The 25,729-nt window shown below is 41.0% G+C and overlaps 1 protein-coding gene across 4 annotated transcripts in view; it reads left to right on the top strand.

Annotated features, from left to right (window-relative positions):
* b3glcta (beta 3-glucosyltransferase a) overlaps positions 1 to 25,729 on the top strand; it is a 132,346-nt gene that overhangs the window by 91,216 nt on the left and 15,401 nt on the right. For all 4 annotated transcript variants that reach the window (XM_082956140.1, XM_014213563.3, XM_014213565.3 and 1 more), the window contains 3 exons: positions 14,557 to 14,688; positions 16,878 to 16,947; positions 17,760 to 17,873. In XM_082956140.1, coding sequence (XP_082812266.1) covers positions 14,557 to 14,688; positions 16,878 to 16,947; positions 17,760 to 17,873 — 316 coding nt within the window. The remainder of the gene's footprint in view (positions 1 to 14,556; positions 14,689 to 16,877; positions 16,948 to 17,759; positions 17,874 to 25,729) is intronic.

A 25,729-nucleotide genomic window follows, 5' to 3' on the forward strand; every position in this document is an offset into this window, starting at 1 on the left:
ACATGGTCTGCAGTTGTGAGGCCAGTTGGACACACTGCCAAATTCTCTAAAACAACGTTGGAGGCGGCTTACATGACATTCTCTGACAACATCTCTGGTGGACATTCCTGCCGTCAGCATACCAATTGCATGCTCCCTCAAAACCTGAGACATTTGTGTTGTGTGATAAAACTGCGCATTTTAGAGTGGCCTTTTTTTGTCCCCAGCACAAGGTGCACCTGTGTAATGACCATGCTGTTTAATCAGCTTCTTGAAATGCCACACCTGTCAGGTGGATGAATTATCTTGGCGAAGGAGAAATGCTCACTGACAGGGATATAAACAAATTTGTGTGCAACATTTGAGAGAAATAAGCTTTTGTGCGTATGGAAGGAGCCTGGGATCTTTTATTTCAGCTCATTAAACATGGGACCAACAATTGTTCAGTATACATTGTGTGCACACTATATCATCACGTCATGGTTTTTGCCTGCAACAAGTCCATTTGGTGGAAACACACCACTGGTGGGAAAAATGACATATTTTCTTTATTGCGAATTCTAGAATGTTCTCATGAAAATCTGTCGCCAATTGGATGAATTTCGAGTTTATGACACTGCACATTCTTCAACTTGTATTATCCTTCTCTGCTGTCCCCTGTCCTTTCCTGCTGTTGTTGGCAGGAGATTCTATACACTAACATTGTCTTAAGCCTAGTAGATGCTAATCAAGTGAAGTTTAATTTAAATATAACCTGGTGTCACAAACTCATTACATCCGACAATAGCCTAATAGAAGCAGTTTCTTCCTCATATCTACCTCCTCCTTAAGCCCTGCTGACTGTCACATTATTTGTCTGAGGGACACTCTGTCTTGTAACTTCGCCTTCTTTCTTTTCTGTTTTTTTAGCCTCATCTCAGAGCATCTTCAGTCCTTCATTCAGGGGAGAAATAGAATAACAGTCACTGTATGCCTGTCTCTCTCCCTCTCACTCCTTCTCTCGGCTGGGTTTTTCTTCCAACTGTCTGGACTCACATTTCTCTGCCTCATGGATTTAGCCTCCGATATGAAAGACAGGGAATAACACTTTACAATAAGGATATATTAACATTAGTTAATGCATTAGTTAAGCAGAATAATTAATTAATTAATATATCTATGAAGCATTCATTATTTGTATGTAGATTTACTAAGCTATCAAAAATGCATTAATAAATGATTTATAAAGCTGATATTTCATGTTAGTTAATAGGTATATAACCTTAAGTCCCAGCATCTAAACTATTCACCAATAAAATGGTCTGATAGGACAGTTTCATGTTAGTAAAGGCTTAATTAATATTAACAGTATGCTAAGTTTTTTTTATTAATACATTATTTGTAGTTATGCTAGTTCATGTTATTGAGAGATATTATCTTTATTATTGTTTAAAAATAGCTTGTGTGTGCTATATGTGGGGCGGTAGGTAGCCTAGTGGTTAGAGCGTTGGACTAGTAACCGAAAGGTAGTAAGATCGAATCCCTGAGCTGACAAGGTAAAAATCTGTCATTCTGCCCCTGAACAAGGCAGTTAACCCACTGTTCCTAGGCCGTCATTGAAAATAAGAATTTGTTCTTAACTGACTTGCCTAGTTAAATAAAGGTAAATAAAATGTATTATTTCTTCATTTTAATTAGCTACGTTTCTTTGAGACTTATTGTAAAGTTGGTACAAAACGCACATTTATCATTGACTAAATAATCTGCCATGACAACTTGTTAAGCATTAGTGAACTAATGTTAACGGAAACTAACACACTTTTGTACATCGTGCTATTCCATACAATTTACCTTATTTTAGCGCCCAAAAAGCGTAATACTTTTAGGTCAACTGTAATGTGAATACCATTGTAAAGCACAATTTCTCCCATTTTCAGCAAAATCAATGACGAGACCTTCATGCTGCCCGTCTCTGCATGATTGAAGAAGGCAATGAGCTCCGTCGGATCTTTTTAAAAATGGCGGGTGGGGAAGTGAAACCTACTGAGTGATAGTGAAAGGGGGAGATATGTTGTGTGTGGAAACAGCTTTTTTTACCCAATCTGTCCAACTTATCACCTCTAAAATGTAAGTAAAACACTATAAAGAGGTTATATAATGTGTTATTACATACCTATTTGAAGGTTTGTGTCGAATTTGAATCTGATTTTTAGGGTGGCGTTAAAGTTATCTTCAGAAGTAAATAGCGGCTGTCGTGGCTTTTGAGAGTCATGATGGCATGCAGTGATGACACAAAAAATGAATGCATTCAATTGTACAATTGACTAGGTATCCCCCCTCACCCAGTCCCTGTCCCTTTCTTGTTTATAATCTGAGAGAGAAGCGCTACACCTGGTGGAGAGAGGCTGTACAACACAGAATGAGTTGCATAATGCGTGCTGTACGTTATGTCATGACACGTCACAATTTAACGTACAGCGTCAGAGGGGGGCAGTTTTTTTCAACTTTTCTCCAATACTATCAGGCTATTACCATGCCAATTAACGCTTGAATGGAAACGTAGTTCACACCCCAGATTTTGATGCCAACAGTCGCTACAGTCCCTCTTTTGAATGCCGCGGTTGTGCAAATTTGTACGGGAATGGGGTTAGTCACCATTACTCCATAAAAAGAAAACAACAATTCAGAGTACGTAATTTATCTTTAATTTCAAAAACAGAATTAGCATCAAGCTTAGCTAACTTTAGCTTACTTGAAAGGTTAGCCTACCTAAACAGTAGCTAGCTAACAGCAGATATTGACTTGGTATAAATGTTGGCATTGAGCTTCAAAGACACTTTTATTTTGGTAGATACATGTTTGCTCTTGTTGTAAATACCGCCGTCAGTGTTTTGAAATGTTACATATTGCATGCTATCTAATCATTAGCTAGGTGGTTAGCTTCTTTTTTGGTGAATACAGGTTTTATTTGTCATTTTGGTGAGCTGCAGTGAGTGCCAAATCTTGGTTTGATTATTGAAGTGTAGTCTGTTGACCCCTGGAGTTGGAGGTGAAGTAGCTGCTTCATTTCGTAGCCTACATTCTTCTGGAACAGAGAGATGCTAACACCACTCTCAGGGCACGTCGAACCAGAGCTTCTTACATGCAGCGTTTTCTCCAGACAGTCCTTTCCTACTCCAGCGTTATTGGGCTCGTAAGTCTGCAGGGTCTACAAACAAACAATCACTGACGTGAGTAAGACATTTAAGAGTGTTAACCCTCACAAGGCTGCCGGCCCAGACGGCATCCCTAGCCGCGTCCTCAGATCATGCGCAGACCAGCTGGCTACAGTGTTTATGGACATATTCAATCTGTCCCTATCTCAGTCTGCTGTCCCCACATGCTTCAAGATGTCCACCATTGTTCCTCTACCCAAGAAAGCAAAGGTAACTGAACGAAGTGACTATCGCCCCGTAGCACTTCTGTCATCATGAAGTGCTTTGAGAGACTTGTTATGGATCATATCACCTCTACCTTACCTGACACCCTAGAACCACTTCAGTTTGCTTACCGCCTCAATAGATCCACAGACGATGCAATCTCCGTCGCACTGCCCTATCCCATCTGGACAAGAGGAACCCCGCTCTGTGAAACTGGGTCTTGGACTTCCTGCCCCCAGGTGGTGAAGGTAGGAAACAACACCTCCACTTCACTGATCCACAAGGATGCGTGCTCAGCCCCCTCCTGTACTGCGTGACCATGCACGCCTCCAACTCAATCATCAAGTTTGCAGACGACACAACAGTAGTAGGTCTGATTACCAACAATGACGAGACAGTCTACAGGAAGGAGGTGAGGGCCCTGGGAGTATGGTGCCAGGAAAATAACCTCTCACCCAATGTAAAAAAAACAAAGGAGCTGATCGTGGACTTCAGGAAACAGCAGAGGGAGCACCCCCCTATCCACATCGACGGGACAGCAGTGGAGAAGGTGGAAAGCTTCAAGTTCCTCGGCGTACACATCACTGACAAACTGAAATGGTCCACTCACACATACAGTGTGATGAAGAAGTTGCAACAGCGTCTCTTCAACCTCAGGAGGCTGAAGAAATTTGGCTTGGCACCTAAAACCCTCACAAACATTTACAGATGCACAATTGAGAGCATCCTGTCGGGCTGTATCGCCTGGTACGGCAACTGCACTGCCCGTAACCGCAGGGCTCTCCAGGGTTTACTTTAGATGTATGTGTATTGTTGTGAAATTGTTAGATATTACTTGTTAGATATTAATGCACTTTTGGAGCTTGAAACACAAGCATTTCGCTACACCCACAATAACATCTGCTAAACACGTGTATGTGACAAATAACATTTGATTTGAAGTGTTCCGGTTAGTGTAATACATCTGAACCCATCAACCATGTGCCCTCCTTGACTACATAAAAAACTCCAACCCAGGTGCTAGGTAGCTGGCTAGTGGCATCCTTTATCAGCGCTTGTATGGACTGGTCCTTTAAAAAGCTATGCATGGATGCTAGGTTTCCACCAAGTGCTAAACAATTTTGTTCCGAAAGCTGACAAACATATGTGTAGCAGCCTGAGGGACATTAACTTTTTGTTGTCCTGTTCTTGATACCCTCCTGATCCTTTTCCACCCCCTCAGCATAGACAGGAGGAATCTGTTCCACTTTTGTCTTCAGTAAGGGTTCTATAGGAGGGAGCTGGGTCAGGTTTTCCTCTAGTATAGGCTTTGCACCACCCAATGCAATGGCAGCACTCAGAAGCAGAAGGATTACCAACTTCTCCATGGTCTCCATTGTCACCTTCTCCTGTTAGAGAAGGAATCACAGGTGGTAGTATGGAGGTGTGTTCAGCTTGAGAAAGAGGAACACTTTTATACATGTAGCTCACCAGGCCACAAAAAATATGTTGACACTGTTTCCACATCCTATTTGGAATGCATCCTCATTCTTCTGCCAAATATAGATAAAGTTACAGAGAACTTCTGACATCTTTAGTCAGGTGACACACCTACATACACAACTTACATACACTGCCCTATACCAACCACACATTTTTTGGGGGGGACCTAGGCCTGTTTTGCATGTTATTTTGCCACTAATACGTGTCACATATCAGTTTGCAAACAATGTAAAAAAATATATCATTGACTTAATAAAGCCACATACAAACATGGTCTCTTTTTTTGTTTTCTTGAGTAAGGCAGCTCCAAAATGCAGGTGTTTCAGCCTAGCTCAGTGCTTTCTGTGGTGGTGGGGCAGCAGTGGAAAATACGGAGCGTTGCACCATGATTGGTTCAGTGTTCTGTCACTCATGGGGACACTACATCATCACCAAGTCTAAGGGTAGAGCTAGAAAATTCTAGCCCCTTGGGTGCTGCCATAGAGTTACATTAGAAGTACCCTTCCAAGAAGGCTCAAGGTCATTGTCCGCATATAAAATGTCAAATCACATTATATGTACAGTAGCTTTGATTTGACTGATCATATCGATATCTTACTTTCAAAATCTTAGCTAGCAGTTATCATCATGAATCAAGTCGACAAGCTACTGGTAAATCCTTTTTAATCCTTGTCATATGAAGAAAAATAATGAAGAGAAATTATAGATAAAAGGTATTGCGTCCAATGGCTCATCGGCCATTGGACGAAAACATTACACAACAAGTTGGAAATTGCAAATTCAACAATGAGTGGTTTGGAAGTGTTGGATTCTGGATACATTTTTAACATTGCTATACTAGAGACATGATAGATGTATGGTATCTGAGGGATGATAGAGAATGGTTTTTACATCAGAAGATAATGGTTATCTGTAGGAGTTCGATGACTTTGGGAATGTGTAGGGGAAACGGGTGGAGATCTTAGAAACTAACAATGTCACTGAGGGGGAGAGGGTAATGTATAACGTTTACATTATGTCAGGATATGTTACTGTTAGCCATCGGGGATCCTCTGGGACGAGAAGAGACACAGTCTGGTATCAATAACCATGACAGCCTTGAGTTGGGGAGGAGTGAGCACTTTGGGGTAGAGGTCAGGTTAGATGAAGTGAGGAAGAACAGATATCACTAAGGTTCTGTCTAGCAACAGAGATGCATTGGCTGTTCAGTTGTGGAGGAGAAGACTCAGCCTAGGAGAAAGGGTTAAATATCAGTGCTTGTGTGAAATGTTTTTTGTCTGAATTACAGCTGTAATGAACCTTTGGGAAGAATTAAACTTGGTTAACCTTCTCTAGTGTCCATGAGTTATTTACTCAAAATTGGAACCTAACAGAAGGAAGCAGTGGCTAACTGCAAGCATTGCAAAGCAATCACTAGCGTACTATTCAGTGGAGTGGCTGTGTGGTCCCAAATCTGGGATTAAGGGGCTCTTTTCCAAGTTTAAAATGATAAACATTCAACATTGGCCATGCTGTCAATGAAGCATGATTTGTGCACCGCTCAAAACAACTGTCAACTCAGAACTGCGAAAAACTTTACTTCAGTGAGTTCAAGACAACTGGGAAGTCGGAAATAAATAAGCTCCGACTGGGGAAAATACGTTTTGAACGGTCATCCAACTCGGAATTGTAAATCCGGCCTCTTTCTAGAGCTACGACCTGCAGATCAATGACGACGTCATGATTCAATGTTTTTTTCCCGAGTTCCCAGTTGCTTTGAAAGCACCATAAATCCAGAAAATGCCAGACTTGGTTGACAAAATTTGCCCACGATGGACCACGTCGCCACCTTCCTGTTCAAGTGAGCACAGCACAACAAGGTGAGTCCAAAAATGTATTGTATAAAGCTGCATAAATTATGTAATATGCCAGGGAGATATGTATACTGTAGCTAAGAAAGTAATACTAAGTGTATGACTTGGTGGTGCACATGTAGCATATAACCTGTTTTTAAAGAAATGTTGTAAGATCTTTCATTGTCTTCTTGTATGCCCCCTTTATTTATCCTACAGTTCTGACTTGGTGTACAGGGAGAACACTAAGAACGGCCCATGTTCTGAATTCTGTCGCTGTACATTTCAAAAGTTCTGAACAAATAGTTATATTGACTACGTCTGTCCTAGCTCGCTCATTAATGTCTTAATCGGAATTACAGATTGCCTTTTATCTGCCTGTCGTCCGCTTATGCCATAGTTTGTACATCTCAATTGTCAGTAGAAATCACATTTGTTTAAGCAAGTCAGCCATGTTTTTTTTAAAGGCAGTAAATGAGGCTGAATGAACTGTTTTGCTGCTAGACAAGGCTCCGCTGATAACTAGGTGTAGCAGTGGTAAGGTGTTGGGGCAGCGTTATGTAGGCCCTAACAGTTTTTGGGCACCGTCTGTCACCGTTATAGTGCAATTAATGTATTATTTAATGTTGTGTTATGTAGTGGCTTTGCTGGCATGCATCCCACTTTTTTTATTTTTGCTCCACCAAGATTTACATGCTAAAATCGCCACTGATAACCATGCATGTGGTGTGATCCTATTTGAAGCCAATCAAAAGCCAAGAACACACAAACACTTACAAACTACCTTAAACAATCCGACACAGTGAAAAACCTGTATGAATTTGTCACGGTTGTCATAGGAATGAGCGGACCAAAGTGCAGCGTGTGTGTCGTTCCACATTTTATTTATACTGTGAAACTATGCAATACATGAATGACAAAAACAACAAACCGTGACACAGAGGTGAAACATACACTGACTCAAAAACAATCTCCCACAAACCCAGGTGGAAAAAAACCCTACTTAAGTATGATCTCCAATTAGAAACAATGAGGACCAGCTGTCTCTAATTGGAGATCATCCCAAACAAAACCAACATAGAAATACAAAACTAGAACATGAACATAGAAATACAAAACATAGAAAAACACCCCCTGTCACACCCTGGCCTACTCTACCATAGAAAATAACATCTTACTATGGTCAGGACGTGACAGAATTAATGAATTAATATTTTATATCAGTATCAAATCGGCAGTTGGCGACACATCCGTTACGAGATCAATTGACACATTAAAAGTAAACGACAATGAATCTCACAATGTGTACTGCGCAGTGCGCACAGCATACAAAGAATCAACATGATTAATAGGTAATAACAATAACCTTTAAGCAGCAAACACTAAAATAAATAAATACAGATGTGTAAATACAAATAAATGAAAAGGAAAAAGGCATTTAAACCTGGTTGGGCCCCAAGAAACCATTAAAATGTGAAATATCTATAAGCCTACGCACAATCCATACGTATGTGCACTTGATATACAGTACCAGTCAAAAGTTTGGACACGCCTACTCATTCAAGGGTTTTTCTTTATTTTTACTATTTTCTACATTGTAGACATCAAAACTGTGAAATAACACATATGGAATCATGTAGTAACCAAAAAAGTATTAAACAAATCGAAATTATTTTATATTTGAGATTCTTCAAAGTAGCCACCCTTTGCCTTGATGACAGCTTTGCACACTCTTGGCATTCTCTCAACCAGCTTCATGAGGTAGTCACCTGGAATGCATTTCAATTTACAGGTGTGCCTTGTTAAAGTTAATTTGTGGAATTTCTTTACTTAATGCGTTTGAGCCAATCAGTTGTGTTGTGACAAGTTAGGGGTAGTATGCAGAAGATAGCCCTACTTGGTAAAAGACCAAGTCCATATTATGGCAAGAACAGCTCAAATAAGCAAGGAGAACGCCAGTCCATCATTACTTTAAGACATGAAGGTCAGTCAATCCGGAAAACGTAAAGTACTTTCTTCAAGTGCAGTCGCAAAAACCATTAAGCGCGATGATGAAACTGGCTCTCATGAGGACCGCCACAGGAAGGAAATCCCAGAGTTACCTCTGCTGCATAAGTTCATTAGAGTTAACTGCACCTCAGAAATTGCAGCCCAAATAAATGCTTCAGAGTTCAAGTAACAGACACATCTCAACATCAACTGTTTTTAGAGGAGACTGCGTGAATCAGGCCTTCATGGTCGAATTGCTGCAAAGAAACCACTACTAAAGGACATCAATAAGAAGAAGCGACTTGCTTGGGCCAAGAAACACGAGCAATGGACATTTTGTCTGATGAGTCTGAATTTGACAGTGTTGGTTCCAAACGCTGTGTCTTTGTGAGACGCAGAGTAGGTGAACGGATGTTCTCCGCATGTGTGGTTCCCACCGTGAAGCATGGAGAAGGTGTGATGGTGTGGGGGTGCTTTGCTTGTGACACTGTCTGTGATTTATTTAGAATTCAAGGCACACTTAACCAGCATGACTACCACATCATTCTGCAGTGATATGCCATCCCATCATTTATTTTTCAACAGGACAGTGACCCAAAACACAACTCCAGGCTGTGTGAGGGCTATTTGACCAAGGAGGAGAGTGATGGAGTGCTGCATCAGATGATCTGGCCTCCACAATCACCCGACCTCAACCCAATTGAGATTGTTTGGGATGAGTTGGACCGCAGAGTGAAGGAAAAGCAGCCAACAAGTGCTCAGAAAATGTGGGAACTCCTTCAAGACTGTTGGAATAGCATTCCAGATGAAGCTGATTGAGAGAATGCCAAGAGTGTGCAATGTTACTACATGATTCAATGTGTTATTTCATAGTGTTGATGTCTTCAAAAATAAAGAAAAACCATAGAATGAGTAGGTGTATCCAAACTTTTGACTGGTTCTCTACGTCTAGAACTAAATATGTAATTTTGTTATAGGTTGCCCTTTTTCTCTTATTCCAAGCTTTATCTAAAAATTCAGCAAACGTGAATATAGAATGGACAAAAAATACATTTTACTTTTTCTTCATCACTCAGCCACAAAATGTCATGGTATACCTGGCTTTTCACTCATGTAAATTGTGGTAAAAAGTGCAATAGTGTATTGAGTGAATTTCATTCTCTACCTCTTTAAGGTAACAGTAGTTAAAGTCTCTCCTTCCATTTCATCACAATACCGTCCTGTTTCAATACACAGGGGCAATAATCCTTTATCTTACCTGTGCACATAGGGATCTCCTGCTAGTTAGTAGGCTGTACATAACATATCCCTCACACATGAATTAGTTCTTAATCAAATAAAAGATTCTCAATTTAGGTTCATGATTAATGTCCTCCACCCATTCCTTTTCATATTACATCTTCAGTTGTTTTTGAATATTGTCTATGTCTCCCTTAATTTAGTTTTCGTACACATGTTTAAAGTCAGACTGTTGGAAAATGTCAGATATTTCAGAATCCCACGCCACGTATGGAGAGATCCCATTAAAACACTTTTGCTGGCAATTGGAATATCCAACAGTCAATTCCAAAGTCTCACCATGCACGCCTTCCATCTCACCTCACAGGGTTCCCAACCCATGTCCCCAGTTATTGCCAGTATAGGCGCAAACTTGTGGACAAAAAATGTATTTCTATGGCTGAGCTCTTTAATCACCACTTCATTAAGTTAGGATTCCTATTTGACTCAGCCATGCCTCTTTGCCCATCCAAAGCTTCATCTCCCAGCCCTTCTAATGCCACTAGCCCTAATGCTGTTCCCTCTTTTTCCCCAGCAAGCAGTCACTGAGTCTGAGGTGCTAAAGGAGCTCCTTAAACTTGACCCTAAAAAAAAACATCTGGTCAGATGGTTTAGAACCTTCCTTCTTTAATGTTGCAGCCCCTATCATCGCTAAGCCTATCTCACTTTTTTAACCTGTCTCTTCTCCCTGGGGATGTTCCCAGTGCTTGGAAGGCAGCCTTTATTTAAAGGGCGAGATCAAGCTGATCCTAACTGTTATAGGCCAATTTCTATCCTGCCCTGTTGGAAAAACTTGTCAATCAACTGACTGGCTTTCTTGATGTCTATAGTGTTCTCTCTGGTATGCAATCTGGTTTCTGCTCAGGTTATGGATGTGTCACTGCAACCTTAATGATATCGCCACTGCCCTTGACTCTAAGAAATGTTGTGCTGCTATTTTTTTGGACAGCACACTGTCATACTCTCAGCACATATCGAAGCTGCAGGCTAAGGTTAAATCTAGACTATGCTAGGTTACGGAGATGTAATTTATAGATCACCAGTAGGACACATCACTGCACTCTATACTCCTCAGTAAACTGGCCATCTCTGTGTACCCGGCGCAAGACCCAGTGGTTGATGCTTATTTATAAAACCCTCTTAGGCCTCACTCCCTCCTATCTGAGATACCTACTGCAGCCCTCACCTTCCACATACAACACCTGTTCTGCCAGTCACATTCTGTTAAAGGTCCCCAAAGCGCACACAAAACCTCTAATTATATTCGCTGACACCCTGCACTTAAATTTTGGCACCAGTAGACTAGCTACTTAGCAATGTAAACCACACCCCTCTGCAAACACAACTTCTGCGATGTTGGTTACAATGTGGTACTAATTTAAATTAGGTAAGAGAATAAGACATTACCACTGGTGTATTAAAATGAGAGATTTTGTGATGTCACAAAATTCCTTTTAATAATCCCACCTCCTAAATCCAAGTGTTTAATATGGGGGAGGCGACCAGTAACTTTATGATCAAACTTTATCAATGTAGAAGCAAAACATGATTTTGGCTGTGCAGGACCTTTAAATTAATCTCAATTTACAGACCTGTATTGTGGCCTTTCATGGCTTCCTGTTTCACTGGGGTATTAAAAAGAGGTAACACGTATATAAAATCCAAAGAACTCACAAATGAAAAGAGATAAATGGTTGTTGACTTTCATAAATCAGGCAATGAGTACATGAAAACAACTGAAAATCCAAATATACCACTTGATATGAATAATATACCAACTGAAAAACCAAATATACCACAAATACCACTATTTGGGCAACAATTAAGTAGTTTAACTTCTCTAGGGTAGGGGGCAGTATTTTGACGTCCGGATGAAAGGCGTGCCCAAATTAAACTGCCTGCTACTCAGGCTCAGAAGGTAGGATATGCATATTACTAGTAGATTTGGATAGAAAACACTGAAGTTTCTAAAACTGTTTGAATGATGTCTGTGAGTATAACAGAACTCATATGGCAGGCAAAACCCTGAGACAAATCCAACCAGGAAGTTGAAAATCTGAGGCTTGTAGTTTTTTCAATTGATTCCCTATTCAAACTACAGTGACTTAGGGTTCATTTTGCACTTCCTAAGGCTTCCACTAGATGTCAACAGTCTTTAGAAAGTTGTTTCATGCTTCTACTGTGAATTTGAAGCGAACAAGAGGGCCTGGAGTCAGATGAGTGAGGAAATGACATGAGCTCAGAGGCGCGCGCTCATGTGAGTGTGAGCTGTGTTCCTTTTCTTTTCTGAAGACATTGGAATTGTCCGGTTTGAATATTACTGAAGATTTATGTTAAAAGCATCCTAAAGATTGATGCTATACATCGTTTGACATATTTCTACGAACGTAAATATAACTTTTTTTGACTTTTCGTCGTGACATTTTCACACGCTTCCTGCATTTGGAGTAGTGGACTGAACACGCGAACAAAAAGGAGGTATTTGGACATAAATAATGGACTTTATCGAACAAAACAAACATTTATTATGGACCTGGGATTCCTGGGAGTGCATTCTGATGAAGATCATCAAAGGTAAGTGAATATTTATAATATTATTTCTGAGTTTTATTGACTCCACAAAATGGCGGGTTTGGTTTCGTGTCTGAACGCTGTACTCAGATTATTGCAAAGTGTGCTTTCGCTGTAAAGTTTTTTTTAAATCTGACACAGCGGTTGCATTAAGGAGAAGTGTACCTATAAATCTTTGAATTACAGTTTAATATTTTATCAACGTTTATGATAAGTATTTCTGTAAATTGATGTGCTCATTCACTGGAAGTTTTGGGAGGCAAAACATTTCTGAACATTACAATGGGGTTTTTGGATATAAATATGAACATTATTGAGCAAAACATACATGTATTGTGTAACATGAAGTCCTATGAGTGCCATCTGATGAAGATCATCAAAGGTTAGTGCTTAATTTGAGCTGTATTTCTGGTTTTTGTGACACCTCTCCTTGCTTGGAAAATGGCTGTGTGGTTTTTCTTGTCAAGGTGATGTCCTAACATAATCTAATGCTATGCTTTCGCGGGAAAGCCTTTTTGAAATCGGACCATGTGGTTGGATTAATGAGAAGATTATCTTTAAAATGGTGTAAAATACTTGTATGTGTGAGAAATTTTAATTATGAGATTTTTGTTGTTTTCAATTTGGCGCCCTGCTATTTCACTGGCTGTTGAATAGTGTGTCCCGCAGGTGGGACAGTCACGTCCCACATACCCAAGAGAGGTTAAAACCACTGGAACAGTGGTGCACTTGCCTGGTAGAGAACACAAGTGTATCTTGTCCCCACGCACAGTGAAGAAGATTGTTTGGGGGGCAAAGTCCAAGGGCCATAGATGGAGAATTACAGAACTTCTTCGCAGGGGTTGCGATAAAAAGGCCTTTATTGAGAGCAAAGCCTAGAGTTTGCTAAACGTCATTAGCACTTGGATTGGAACCGGGTGCTATGGTCAGATAAGATGAAAATAGAGCTCTTTTGCCACGCACACCAGTGGTGGGTTTGGCCTCGACAGAAGGATGCATATGCGGAAAATAACCTAATACATACTGTAAAATATGGTGGTTGATCTTTGATGTTATTGAGGCTGTTTTGCTTCCACTGGTCCTGGGGCCCTTTTGAAGGTTAACTGCATCAGGAACTCTAGTAGTAGTAGAACATTTTAGCCAACAACCTGGTTGCCTCTGTCATGAGGCTGAAACTTGGTCGCAAATTAAACTTCCATTAAGACAATGACCCCAAGCACACATCAAAATCCACAGAAATGGTTAATTGACCACAAAATCTAAATTTTGGACAGTCTCTGGACTTGAACACCATTAAAAACCTGTGGTTTGAATTGCGGAGGGCAGTCCATAAACGCAGACCAAAGGATATCAAGGATCGGGAAAGTTTCTTTATAGAGGAATAGTCTAAGATCCCTCCCAGTGTGTTCGTACAATCTCATAAAACATTATAGAAAAAGGCTAAGTGCCATTATCCTCACAAGGGGAGGGTGCACAAAGTATTGAAAACAAGGGTGCCAATAATTTTGACATCTTTAAAAATATATATATATTTCTTGTTAAACAAAATATTTTTGTATTAGTATTTTATACAGTCATTTCCGATGTGACTGTAAAGCCTTCTGCATGCTTCGGTATGGCTGGCGTCTCACATACTACCTTTGCTTGAAAAACAAGAAAAAGTGGCAATAGTACCGTTTGTCCACCTTGAGACGCCGTAGCCACTTCCTCAAAATAGTCAGAATTAATCTAAGATAACTCAAGAAATCGGTCATAATTTTGACATTTTGTCGAGGAGCTCTTAGTCGCGCAATTTTACATCTAAGATGTTTGGTGCAGTATTTTTGAAGTGAATTTTTTTTGCATGAAAACCATTTGTCTCTCGTTGAATGACAACAAACACTTAATTGAAGAATCCCTACTGTTGACCAATCACCGACGAAGGGGCGTAGACTTCAGCTACCGACTTTGGCTTGCTTCTAGAAGAAAATTTGTTTGCATGAACAGCTGAAAAATAACAGTAACAGTATCTTTCCGTGTTGTTGCAGGTGGCTCTGTATATCTGGGAGAATGGCCAAGGGCCTCGTCTGACGGCAGTCCCAGAGCTGTGTACTGAGCCAGAACACTCTCCCACTGCCCAACACTGTGCTACCACGCTCAGGAGACCTGCTCCCCTGTGTGTAGGTACCAAGTTGTGCATACTGTACATCACAGGTCTATTGTTCACCACAGATCTTGGTCGAAATAATAGTATTTTTTTTGTTTCAGCTTTCTTACTTGGTGCACTTGATTGGGGTTTAAATGGAATTGCACCAATGGAATAGTCCCAAAAGTGCCAACACCACCCACTAAAACCAAGTATTTTGGAGGAAAAAGATGCATGCTTTGGACCCAAGTCTGCTCCACCCCCCAGGAACGATGATTAAGTCAGTCTATATGCATGCAAACTATCAGAAAGTTGGAGAGGAATCTCAGGATGACCTTATTGCTCAAATCTTCTTTCTCCCTCAAGCGATATTTTAAAGAACTCTCAAATCCTCTTCCAGTACTTTACATTCCTGGGTGAGACACTCTTCAGCAGGCTACACCCTCCATACTGGAATTCCGTCTCATAGCGGCGGGCAGCTGCAGCCCTCAAGAGCCGTGTTGGTGTCACACCTTTTCTCCAGCCCCACAGCAGTACACCTGATGAATCCAATTGTGGGCTGAAATAAAAAGTAGTTATTCGTTCATTTAAATCAGGTGTGAAGTGCTGAAAAGTGTGATGCCAGCAACATGGCCATTGAGGACTGCCGCTGCCCACCCAACACAAACCACTGTGTTGAGCTCTGGCCTATTAGTTTGAACTCAGATACGCTTAATATATGCCCTCTGTTCTTGGTGCCTGTCAGTCTGTCTGACTTGTACCCCTGGAAGTGTTGCCTTTCCTCAGCCTGATCTGAACATTTGATAAAGTGCTCAGAGAGAACAAGGTGCCCTCTCTCCTTTTACTCTTTCTCCTGGCTCTCTCCTTTTAGTCTTTCTTCTACCCTTCCTCCCTCCTACCATTCCTCCCTAATTGTATTACATTTAAATTATGTTTTAGTCTTTTAGCAGACACTCTTAACCAGAGTGACTTACAGTAGTGAGTACATACATTTTCGTACTCCCTCCAAACCCTTTCTCCCCCTCTGATCTATGACTATGCTGGTTGGCTCTCTCTTTTTAGTCCCCCTCCTACCCTTCCTCCCTCCTACCCTTTGTCCCCTCTGATCTATGACTATGCTGGTTGGCTCTCTCCTTTTGGTCTCCCTCCTACCCTTCCTCCCTCCCCCTCTGATCTATGACTATGCTGGTTATCTCCTTTTAGTCTCCCTCCTACCCTTCCCCCTTCCTACCCTTTCTCCCCATCTGATCTATGAATATGCTGGCTCTCTCCTTTTAGTCTCCCACCTACCCTTCCTCCCTCTCCCTCTGATCTATGACTATGCTGGTTATCTCCTTTTAGTCTCCCTCTTACCCTTCCTCCTTCCTACCCTTTGTCCCCTCTTATCTATGACTATGCTGGTTGGCTCTCTCCTTTTAGTCCATCTCCTACCCTTTCTCCCTCCTACCATTTCTCCCCCTCTGATCTATGACTATGCTGGTTATCTCCTTTTAGTCCCCCTCCTACCCTTCCCCCCTCCTACCCTTTCTCCCCTGCTGATCTATGACTATGCTGGCTCTCTCCTTTTGGTCTCCCTTCTACCCTTCCTCCCTCCCCCTCTGATCTATGACTATGCTGGTTATCTCCTTTTAGTCTCCCTCCTACCCTTCCTCCCTCCTACCCTTTCTCCCCCTCTGATCTATGAATATGCTAGCTCTCTTCTTTTAGTCTTTCTCCTACCCTTCCTCCCTCGTACCTTTTCTCCACATCTTCCCACTAACCTGGCCAGAGCTTTAATATGTCGAGAAGACAGAGAAAACTCACAGGGCTGCATCCCAAATTGCACCCTATTCCCTTTATAGTATACTACTCAGAGAGGCTGAGGACAGTCTATAAGCAGGGTGTATGGCCTCCCTCTGGCATCAGCCTGAGAGCCACAGACAGACATGCAGGAGAACTGATCACCTAAATAAAGATGGCCAATTTACAGTTCACTCTCAAATAATAACCTAATAATACCGCATGTGTCATCTTGAGGAACGTGTCAAGATTCACAAGGTCTCTTCAACACAGGCAGGGAATTTGAAAAAGTTAGTGGTGCTTCAACAACGATAACAGCTCCCCTCTTAGGATGTATGTTTCATAACTAGAGACCAGTGTTTTTCCTGATCATGTGACCTGACCAGGAAAAACTCTGGGCCCTAAAATATATGTCTAATTCTTATATTCCTGCTTTTCTTACAGGGGGAGCCTGTAAAGAAGGAAGACATCTTTGTTGCTGTGAAAACTTGCAAGAAGTTTCACAGTGAGAGAGGTGAGTCAGACATTTGAAGCTCACCTGAAGCTCTGGGGTGGTTAAACTCAGACAGGGTCCATAATGTCAACATTTGCTCTATTCTTCTAAAGGATGGAATGTATTTTTAGCCTTTGAGATGTGTGCCTGGTAAAGTACTCTGTGGCGGCCTGGTTTAACTCTCAGCACAAGATGTCAGTCACAAACTTGCTTTGACATGGCGTAGAGGTGGATTGGTACCCCCCCCCCCCCCCGACAGACTAACTGTTTATGTAGCTTTCATGGTAGCGCTGGGTCAGAAGTACCAGGAATCAATTAAAACTTAATGAGACAGATAACATTTTGCCGTTAGAATTTCGGAAGCATCCGGAAAATTCTACATAAGCTCCAGCTGACATGTCGGTCACAGCTAATTGCTCTGATTAAAATAATTACAGTCATCCTCAACTAACACACAGACAGAACTAAAAGGGACATTAGATGTATTTATGGCATGAGGGTTGGATGTGAAAAAATACTATTTTGTAATTTACTATTTTTCCCCTCAGTTGACTCCAGTCCTTTACTGCTTTTGACTCTTGACTCTTTCTGTGTTTTATATTTTATTTTTACAGGTCCAATTCTTTTACATTGAGAAAAAAAAAAAAACTACAAAAACATCTATTGAAATGTTTATTTCAAAAAGTTCTGTAAAAGACAAATAATGTTTTTAACATTCATTATTAATAATTGCTGCAAGTTTTCTGTGTACAGAAGCCTGATTCTACTTACTATTGTATTGTGAAAGTGTTGAGCTGTATTATTTGACCTGTCGTCCTGTTGTCCTGCCCAAGTCCCAGTGGTGAAGAAGACGTGGGAGAGAGAGGCATCTCTGTTGGAGTATTACAGTGACCACACTGACCCCTCCATACCTACCATCGACCTAGGAGTCCCCAACACAGAGAGAGGTGAGTTAGTCCATGGCCTGTATCCATAAAATGTCTGAATAGGAGTGCTAATCTAGGATCAGTTTAGCCTTTTAGATCATAATTATTAAGATTACATGGACAAGTCTGACAAACTTTTATTTGGGAGTGTCCCTTTAACTCTGGCAGATGGCGAGTCTGATACTACAGGTACAGCAAGGTACGTTATACCAGTCTATCAAAGCACAGCATGTTGTATTGTGTTGTTATTATTTAAACAAGACTAATTTGGCTTCCTGTCTGATCCTGCTATCATAACATTTGGGAAGAAAGAAAGGGCTGTGGGCCTCTTTTTTGCCACTGCTTATTCATGAGGTTGTTAATTGAGTGTCTTGTTTGTGACTGAGATACGTAATCTGCACATTTACTAAAACGTCAGCTCTCATCTCTTCCACGGTTCTCAATGTCAAACAACAAAGACCAGATTGTTTATTTTTTCATGATTGCGACTTGGGTCATTTTAATTCAGGACTCTTCTAACAGAATGCATCCATTGAAGTGTAAGATTTAGTCTTATCAGGTGGAAAGGCCAAATGTTAGGATAGTTTAAGAATGAATATGGAAACCTCAGATTCAACCAGTACCACTACTCTGGGAGTAAATTACCATCCATTGACTTGAGTTTGATAGAAGACGTCAAAGTAAGCTCTGAATAGCTTTTAACCTTGCTCTATTCTGATTTTATCTTATCTTAATTATGACAATTTCACATATAAAGGGGGAAGGGAATGGTGTGTAATGGAATGCTTGTGCTGTAATATTCTGTAAATTAGTGTATCTGGACGCCAACACTGTATTTCACACACTATCCCACAGAGCCGAGGCTGTGTAATCACCCTAATTATCATTATTCAACGCCACACTAAAACGAAAATCTAAAAACTTGGTAGGCCTTAGCTCTGCATGGAAAGCTCGTTCACCACTCTGTCATCGTCCCAAATGGCACCCTATTCCCTACATAGAGTACTACTTTTGACCAGACACCTATTTTATTTGTGTCCTCATTCAAATGGTTAAAGTTGATTGTGATATGATTAAGAGAAAAAAAATCTATATTTGGGTGTGATGCTGGCCTTAAAATGGTAGCACCCTATTTGAACTTTGATGTAATTTGACCCAATATTATGGCCATAGGATGAGCAATTTTATGCTGATTTGTATCAAATTACATTTTAAAACAGTTGAGATTTAATTGTAAAATGACTTTGTATGAGTCTCATTTATGGTTTTGCAGAAGGATTTTAGTCTAATGTCTCCATCTCATTATTGGTTTCTCTTATTTTAACAGAAGTAGTGCCACCACTCCATTATCTACAGTTATTATTTTTTTATTTAACCTTTATTTAACAAGGCAAGTCAGTTAAGACCAAATTCTTATTTACAATGACGGCCTACCCCGGCCAAACCCTAACCCGGACGACTCTGGGCCATTTGTGCGCCGTCCTATGGGACTCCCAATCACGGCCGGTTGTGATACAGCCTGGAATCGAACCAGGCTCTATAGTGATGCTTCTAGCACTGAGATGCTGCTCCACTCGGGAGCCCTACAGTGAGTCCGTCTACCATTACATCTATGCTAGAATTTTTATCATTTTGTTATCTAGTATTGTAATACTTAACCAGGTATCGGTATCCAGTGCAGGCTCCAGGCATAAGCGACATAAATGGTTGCTTAGGGACTGTTAGACATTATTTTTCAATTTCAGTCAAGAGGAAGGTTTAATAATATTTTTATCTAGTCTAGGGGAAAGTCATGAAATTTGTAATCGATGAAATTTCTATATTGCCAGATGCTACCCCTCATCCCTGATTCTCTGCTGGATGTGCAATATCAGGTGCGCCTGTGGTTTCAATCAAATTATCTATAACCTATAGCTATACTATAGGCTATAGGCCTAGGCTATACAAAGTGTAAGTTCTATTTATGCGGAAATGTACTTCCTTCCTGAGTTTTTGCGCTGCTGGGATGGTGTTAATAAAATTAGACTACACTGCATACACACTAATGGATAGGCTATCCCATTCATGATGGATAGGCTATCCCAATAACAATTATATCAGTGTGTGCAGACAACTGATGTCCTGTTAAGTTTGAGAGGAAGAGTGTGAAGATTTTGAGGAACGGAGGTAAACTTCAATCGGAGATTGGTGCTGAAAGTAGGCTAATTCGAGAAGGCTTAATTCATTTAAACAGTCTTCATTTTAATTCAACCTTTATTTTATTTTTAAATGTTTTGTACTTTTTCTCCCCAATTTCATGATATCCAATTGGTAGTTACAGTCTTGTCCCATCGCTGTAACTCCCCTACGGACTCGGGAGAGGCAAAGGCCGAGAGTCATGCATCATCCGAAACACGACCCTGCCAAGCCGCACTGCTTCTTGACACACTGCTTGCTTAACCTGGAACCAATGTGTCAGAGGAAACGCCATCCGGCTGGTGACCATCAGCTTGCAGGCGCCCGGCCCGCCACAAGGAGTCGCTAGAGCGTGATTGGACAAGGATATCCCGGCCGGCCAAACCCTCCCCTAACCCGGACGATGCTGTGCCAATTGTGCGCTGCATCATGGGTCTCCCGGTCACGGCCGGCTGTGACACAGCCTGGGATCAAACCCAGATCTGTAGTGACGCCTCAAAGACTGTGATGCAGTGCCTTAGACCGCTGCGCCACTCGCTACTAAGAGGTAGGCTAGACCTAGGGCTGTTACGGTGACCGTATTACCGCCACACTGGCAGTCACGAGTCATGACGGCAGTCAAATTCCACGTAACTGTTTAGTCACGGTAATTAGGCTTCTCCAAGCACTGATGCTGCTGATGGTCATTAGCAGCCTACAAAACTTGCTAACTGCCTGGTACTCAGCACTTCATTGTCCCTCTGACATCAATGCAAAATGTAATCGAAAATCGAATCAAACACTTCATGAGAGCCCATGAGCTCATGTTCCGCAACATTTCTATAGGCTATGCAATTGCGTGAGAAAACAGGGTTTTGATGGCCTCTATTAAAAAGAGGAGGATCCCATCAGCTTTCTATAGGATAGGACTACTATATTTATTTCTTAACTTTCCTAATATTAAGCACATTGCTTAACTTTACGACAGAAATATAGCCTACCTGGCTGGCATGAAAATGAACCACGGGAAAGGCGTCCTCCATTCGCTATTTAAGTGCATAGATGACATGTATTTTTTTCCCATGCCCCTGTTCTGAGACAGGTGCATGATAATGGTTCATTCTAAATCAAAACTAATTTCACACATATATTATGTAGTTTATGTAAAGACAAAATGAAATTAAGAATAGTCGGATGTGTGACAATATTAGCCTATAACTTGTGAATGATGTATTATCAATGATGCCCAGCTTATGCACTACTTTTTAAAATCATAGTCACACACCTCATGTAGCTTAGCCCATAAGCCTGTATGTTTTGATAAGGTTTTATCACAACTAAAGTGGCCAAATAACTTAAGATTAAGCACATTAATCCACCTTATAACCGGTGGAGAGCCTAACTGGCATACAGTTTGGGGAAGCTCATTTTCACCATAAAAATGCATCTTTATAATAAAACATTACATTCATAATCACATTTGCCATCACTTTTAAGAACAGTGTTTTAACGCTAATTGATTGCATTTTGGAACATTCGCGCTTATAGCCTACTGCCGTGTGCGCATTACTGCTCTTATAATGTGAAGAAATAGCTTAATAGTTTATCAACATTTTAAGCTAAACATTCTGATCTGTTGCATCAGCCTCATTGCTTTTTTAACTTCTTAAGGACAGACGTTCTGCAACGCCTCACCAATATCCAATGGGAGAGCGTGGCGCGAAATACAAATACCTAAAAAATGCTATAACTTCAATTTCTCAAACATATGACTATTTTACACCATTTTAAAGACAAGACTCTCGTTAATCTAAACACATTGTCCGATTTCAAAAAGGCTTTACAGCGAAAGCAAAACATTAGATTATGTCAGGAGAGTACCCTGCCAAAAATAATCACACAGCCATTTTCAAAGCAAGCATATATGTCACAAAAACCAAAACCACAGCTAAATGCAGCACTAACCTTTGATGATCTTCATCAGATGACACTCCTAGGACATTATGTTATACAATACATGCATGTTTTGTTCAATCAAGTTCATATTTATATCAAAAAACAGATTTTTACATTAGCATGTGATGTTCAGAACTAGCATACCCACCGCAAACTTCCGGTGAATTTACTAAATTACTCATGATAAACGTTCACAAAATACATAACAATTATTTTAAGAATTATAGATACAGAACTCCTTTATGCAATCACGGTGTCAGATTTTAAAATAGCTTTTTGGCGAAAGCACATTTTGCAATATTCTGAGTACATAGCCCGGCCATCACGGCTAGCTATTTTGACACCCACCAAGTTTGGGACAACCTAAACTCAGAATTACTATTAGAAAAATTGGATTACCTTTGCTGTTCTTTGTCAGAATGCACTCCCAGGACTTCTACTTCAACAACAAATGCTGTTTTGGTTCCAAATAATCCATAGTTATATTCAAATAGCTCCGTTTTGTTCGTGCGTTCAGGTCACTATCTGAAGGGTGACGCGTGAGCGCATTTCGTGGCAAAAAAAATCAAAATATTCCATTACCGTACTTCGAAGCATGTCAAACGCTGTTTAAAATCTATTTTTATGCTATTTTTCTCATAAAATAGAGATCATATTCCAACCAGGCGACGTATTCATTCAAAGGCTGAAAGAAAAAAATGGAGAATTCTCGTGAACGCGCCTCTCAGTCTCACTGTCCCCAGGCTGACCACTCACAAATTCTCCTGCTGTTCTTCGCCCAGAGACAGCAGACACCCATTCCACTTTCTGGCGCCTTCTGAGAGCCAATGAAAGCCTTAGAAAATGTCACGTTACAGCACAGATGCTGTATTTTCAATAGAGATGCAACAGAAGGACAACAAATTGTCAAACAGGGCACTTCCTGTATGGAATCTTCTCAGGTTTTGGCCTGCCATATGAGTTCTGTTATACTCACCGACACCATTCAAACAGTTTTAGAAACTTCAGAGTGTTTTCTATCCAAATCTACTAATTATATGCATATTCTAGTTTCTGGGCAGGAGTAGTAACCAGTTGAAATCGGGTACGTTTTTTATCCGGCCGTGAAAATACTGCCCCCTATCCCAAACAGGTTAATGCGAGTAGTTGTATTAATTTGGGATCTATCGCATCCAACAACTGTCCCAGAGTACGTTTGGAATATTTATTTCTTGAGCAGAAGAACAAGTTGACCAATAGAATAGGTCAACTTTTGTACTAGTAGATTGACATAGGCTAGTGCTTTTGCTGTTCGTTAGGCCTACTCATCTTGTTGGCTTACATCTTCTGTATGCGTCTCGGAATTCGATAAGAGTGTCTGACTTCATTCACTTGTAGCCTACTTCTTCGCTGAAATACCTGTGAGAAGGACCCGATCACGTGGCGGGTATTGGCTAATAAGAATTGAGATATTGGAGAGAGCCATGTGAGTGAGATGTGCTTCGGAACACGGCAGCCGGAAGGGAATTATAATTATTATATTCAGCCCAAGGGCAAGATGTCCACTTTGGCCGCAAAAGGCATAGATTGTTTAGGGGGCATTACGGCCACACAAGGGGGATGCCGGCAGGATGTTCGAGGCTTGGTGCGAGTATTATCAAGTGCTGGACAAATATATATATATATTTTTTTCACCTTTTATTTAACCAGGTAGGCCAGTTGAGAACAAGTTCTCATTTACAACTGCGACCTGGCCAAGATAAAGCAAAGCAGTGCGACAAAAACAACACAGAGTTACACATAAACAAACGTACAGTCAATAACACAATAGAAAAATCTATGTACAGTGTGTGCCAATGTAGAGAGGCAAGGCAATAAATAGGCCATACAGGCAAAATAATTACAATTTAGCATTAACACTGGAGTGATAGATGTGCAGATGATGATGTGCAAGTGGAGATACTGGGGAGCAAAAGAGCAAGAGGATAAGTAACAATATGGGGATGAGGTAGTTGGGTGTGCTATTTACAGGTTGGCTGTGTACAGGTACAGTATGCTGGGGGGGGGGGGGGGGGTGCTTGGGCAAGTTGCTGCAGGGGATACTGAGATGTTGGCCGGGTTAGGGGTAGCCAGGTGGAAAGCATGGCCAGCCTTAGAAGAATGCTTATTGAAATTCTCGATTATCATGGAGATTTATCGGTGGTGACAGTGTTTCCTATCCTCAGTGCAGTAGGCAGCTGGGAGGAGGTGCTCTTATTCTCCATGGACTTTACAGTGTCCCAAAACTTTTTGGAATTGGTGCTACAGGATCCAAATTTCCTAACTAATTTCCACATTTCCTAACTGACTGAGTATTATATTGGTTCCTGACTTCCCTGAAAAGTTGCATATCGCGGGGGATATTCGATGCTAATGCAGAACGCCACAGGATTTTTTTGTGCTGGTCAAGGGCAGTCAAGTCTGGGTTGAACCAAGGGCTATATCTGTTCTTAGTTCTACATTTTTTGAATCGGCATGCTTATTTAAGATGGTGAGGAAAGCACTTTTAAAGAGCAACCAGGCATCCTCTACTGACGGGATGAGGTCAGTATCCTTCCAGGATACCCGATCCAGGTCTATTAGAAAGGCTTGCTCGCTGAAGTGTTTTAGGGAGCGTTTGACAGTGATTTGATTGTTTGATTGTTAATGAGAGATTGATGAAGTGTGTGCAGCTTCAACAAGAAACAAATCAGAGCTCATGCCTTTCATGCAACTTTTTTCAAAACATCATTAGAGTCCCACCATGCAGCTTTAGAATGTATTAAAAATCTAAACATACAGTGCATTTGGAAAGTATTCAGACCCCTTGACTTTTTCCACATTTTGTTATGTTACAGCCTTATTCTAAAATTGATTCAATAAAAAAAGTCATCATCAATCTACGCACAATACCACATAATGACAAAGCAAAAACCGTTTTTTAGAATTTCTCAAATGTATAACATTTTTAAAACAGAAATACATTATTTACATAAGTATTCAGACCCTTTGCTATGACACTCGAAATTGAGCTCAGGTGCATCCTGTTTCCATTGATCATCCTTGAGATGTTTCTACAACTTTATTGGACTCCTGTCGTAAAGCAAAAACAAAGCCATGAGGTCAAAGGATTTGTCCGTAGAGCGCCGAGACAGGATTATGTCAAGGCACAGATCTGGGGAAGGGTAGCAAAAAAATTCTGCAGCACACAGTGGTCTCCATCATTATTAAATGGAAGCAGTTTAGAACCTCCAAGACTCTTCCTTGAGCTGGCCGCCCGGCCAAACTGAGCAATCGAGGGAGAAGGACCTTGGTCAGGGAGGTGACCAAAAACCTGATGGTCACTCTGACAGAGCTCCAGAGTTCCTCTGTGGAGATGGGAAAATCTCTATGTATTCAAAAATTCAAATTGCCATCGATAAAATGCAATGGTTTTCATTGTCCGTTGCTTATGCCTGCCCAACCATAACCCCACCGCCACCATTGGGCACAACGTTGACATCAGCAAACCGCTCACCCACACAACGCCATTTGCCATCTGCCTGGTACAGTTGAAACCGGGATTCATCCATGAAGAGCACACTTCTCCAGCGTGCCAGTGGCCATCGAAGGTAAGCATTTGCCCACTGAAGTTGGTTAACCTGTTGGGGCTAGGGGGCAGTATTTGCACGGCTGGATAAAAAAATGTACCCGATTTAATCTGGTTACTAATCCTACCCAGTAACTAGAATATGCATATACTTATTATATATGGATAGAAAACACCCTAA

Source organism: Salmo salar, chromosome 09 (genome assembly GCF_965601325.2).
Source record: "Salmo salar chromosome 09, fSalSal1, whole genome shotgun sequence".
NCBI classification, from domain to species: Eukaryota; Metazoa; Chordata; class Actinopteri; order Salmoniformes; family Salmonidae; genus Salmo; species Salmo salar.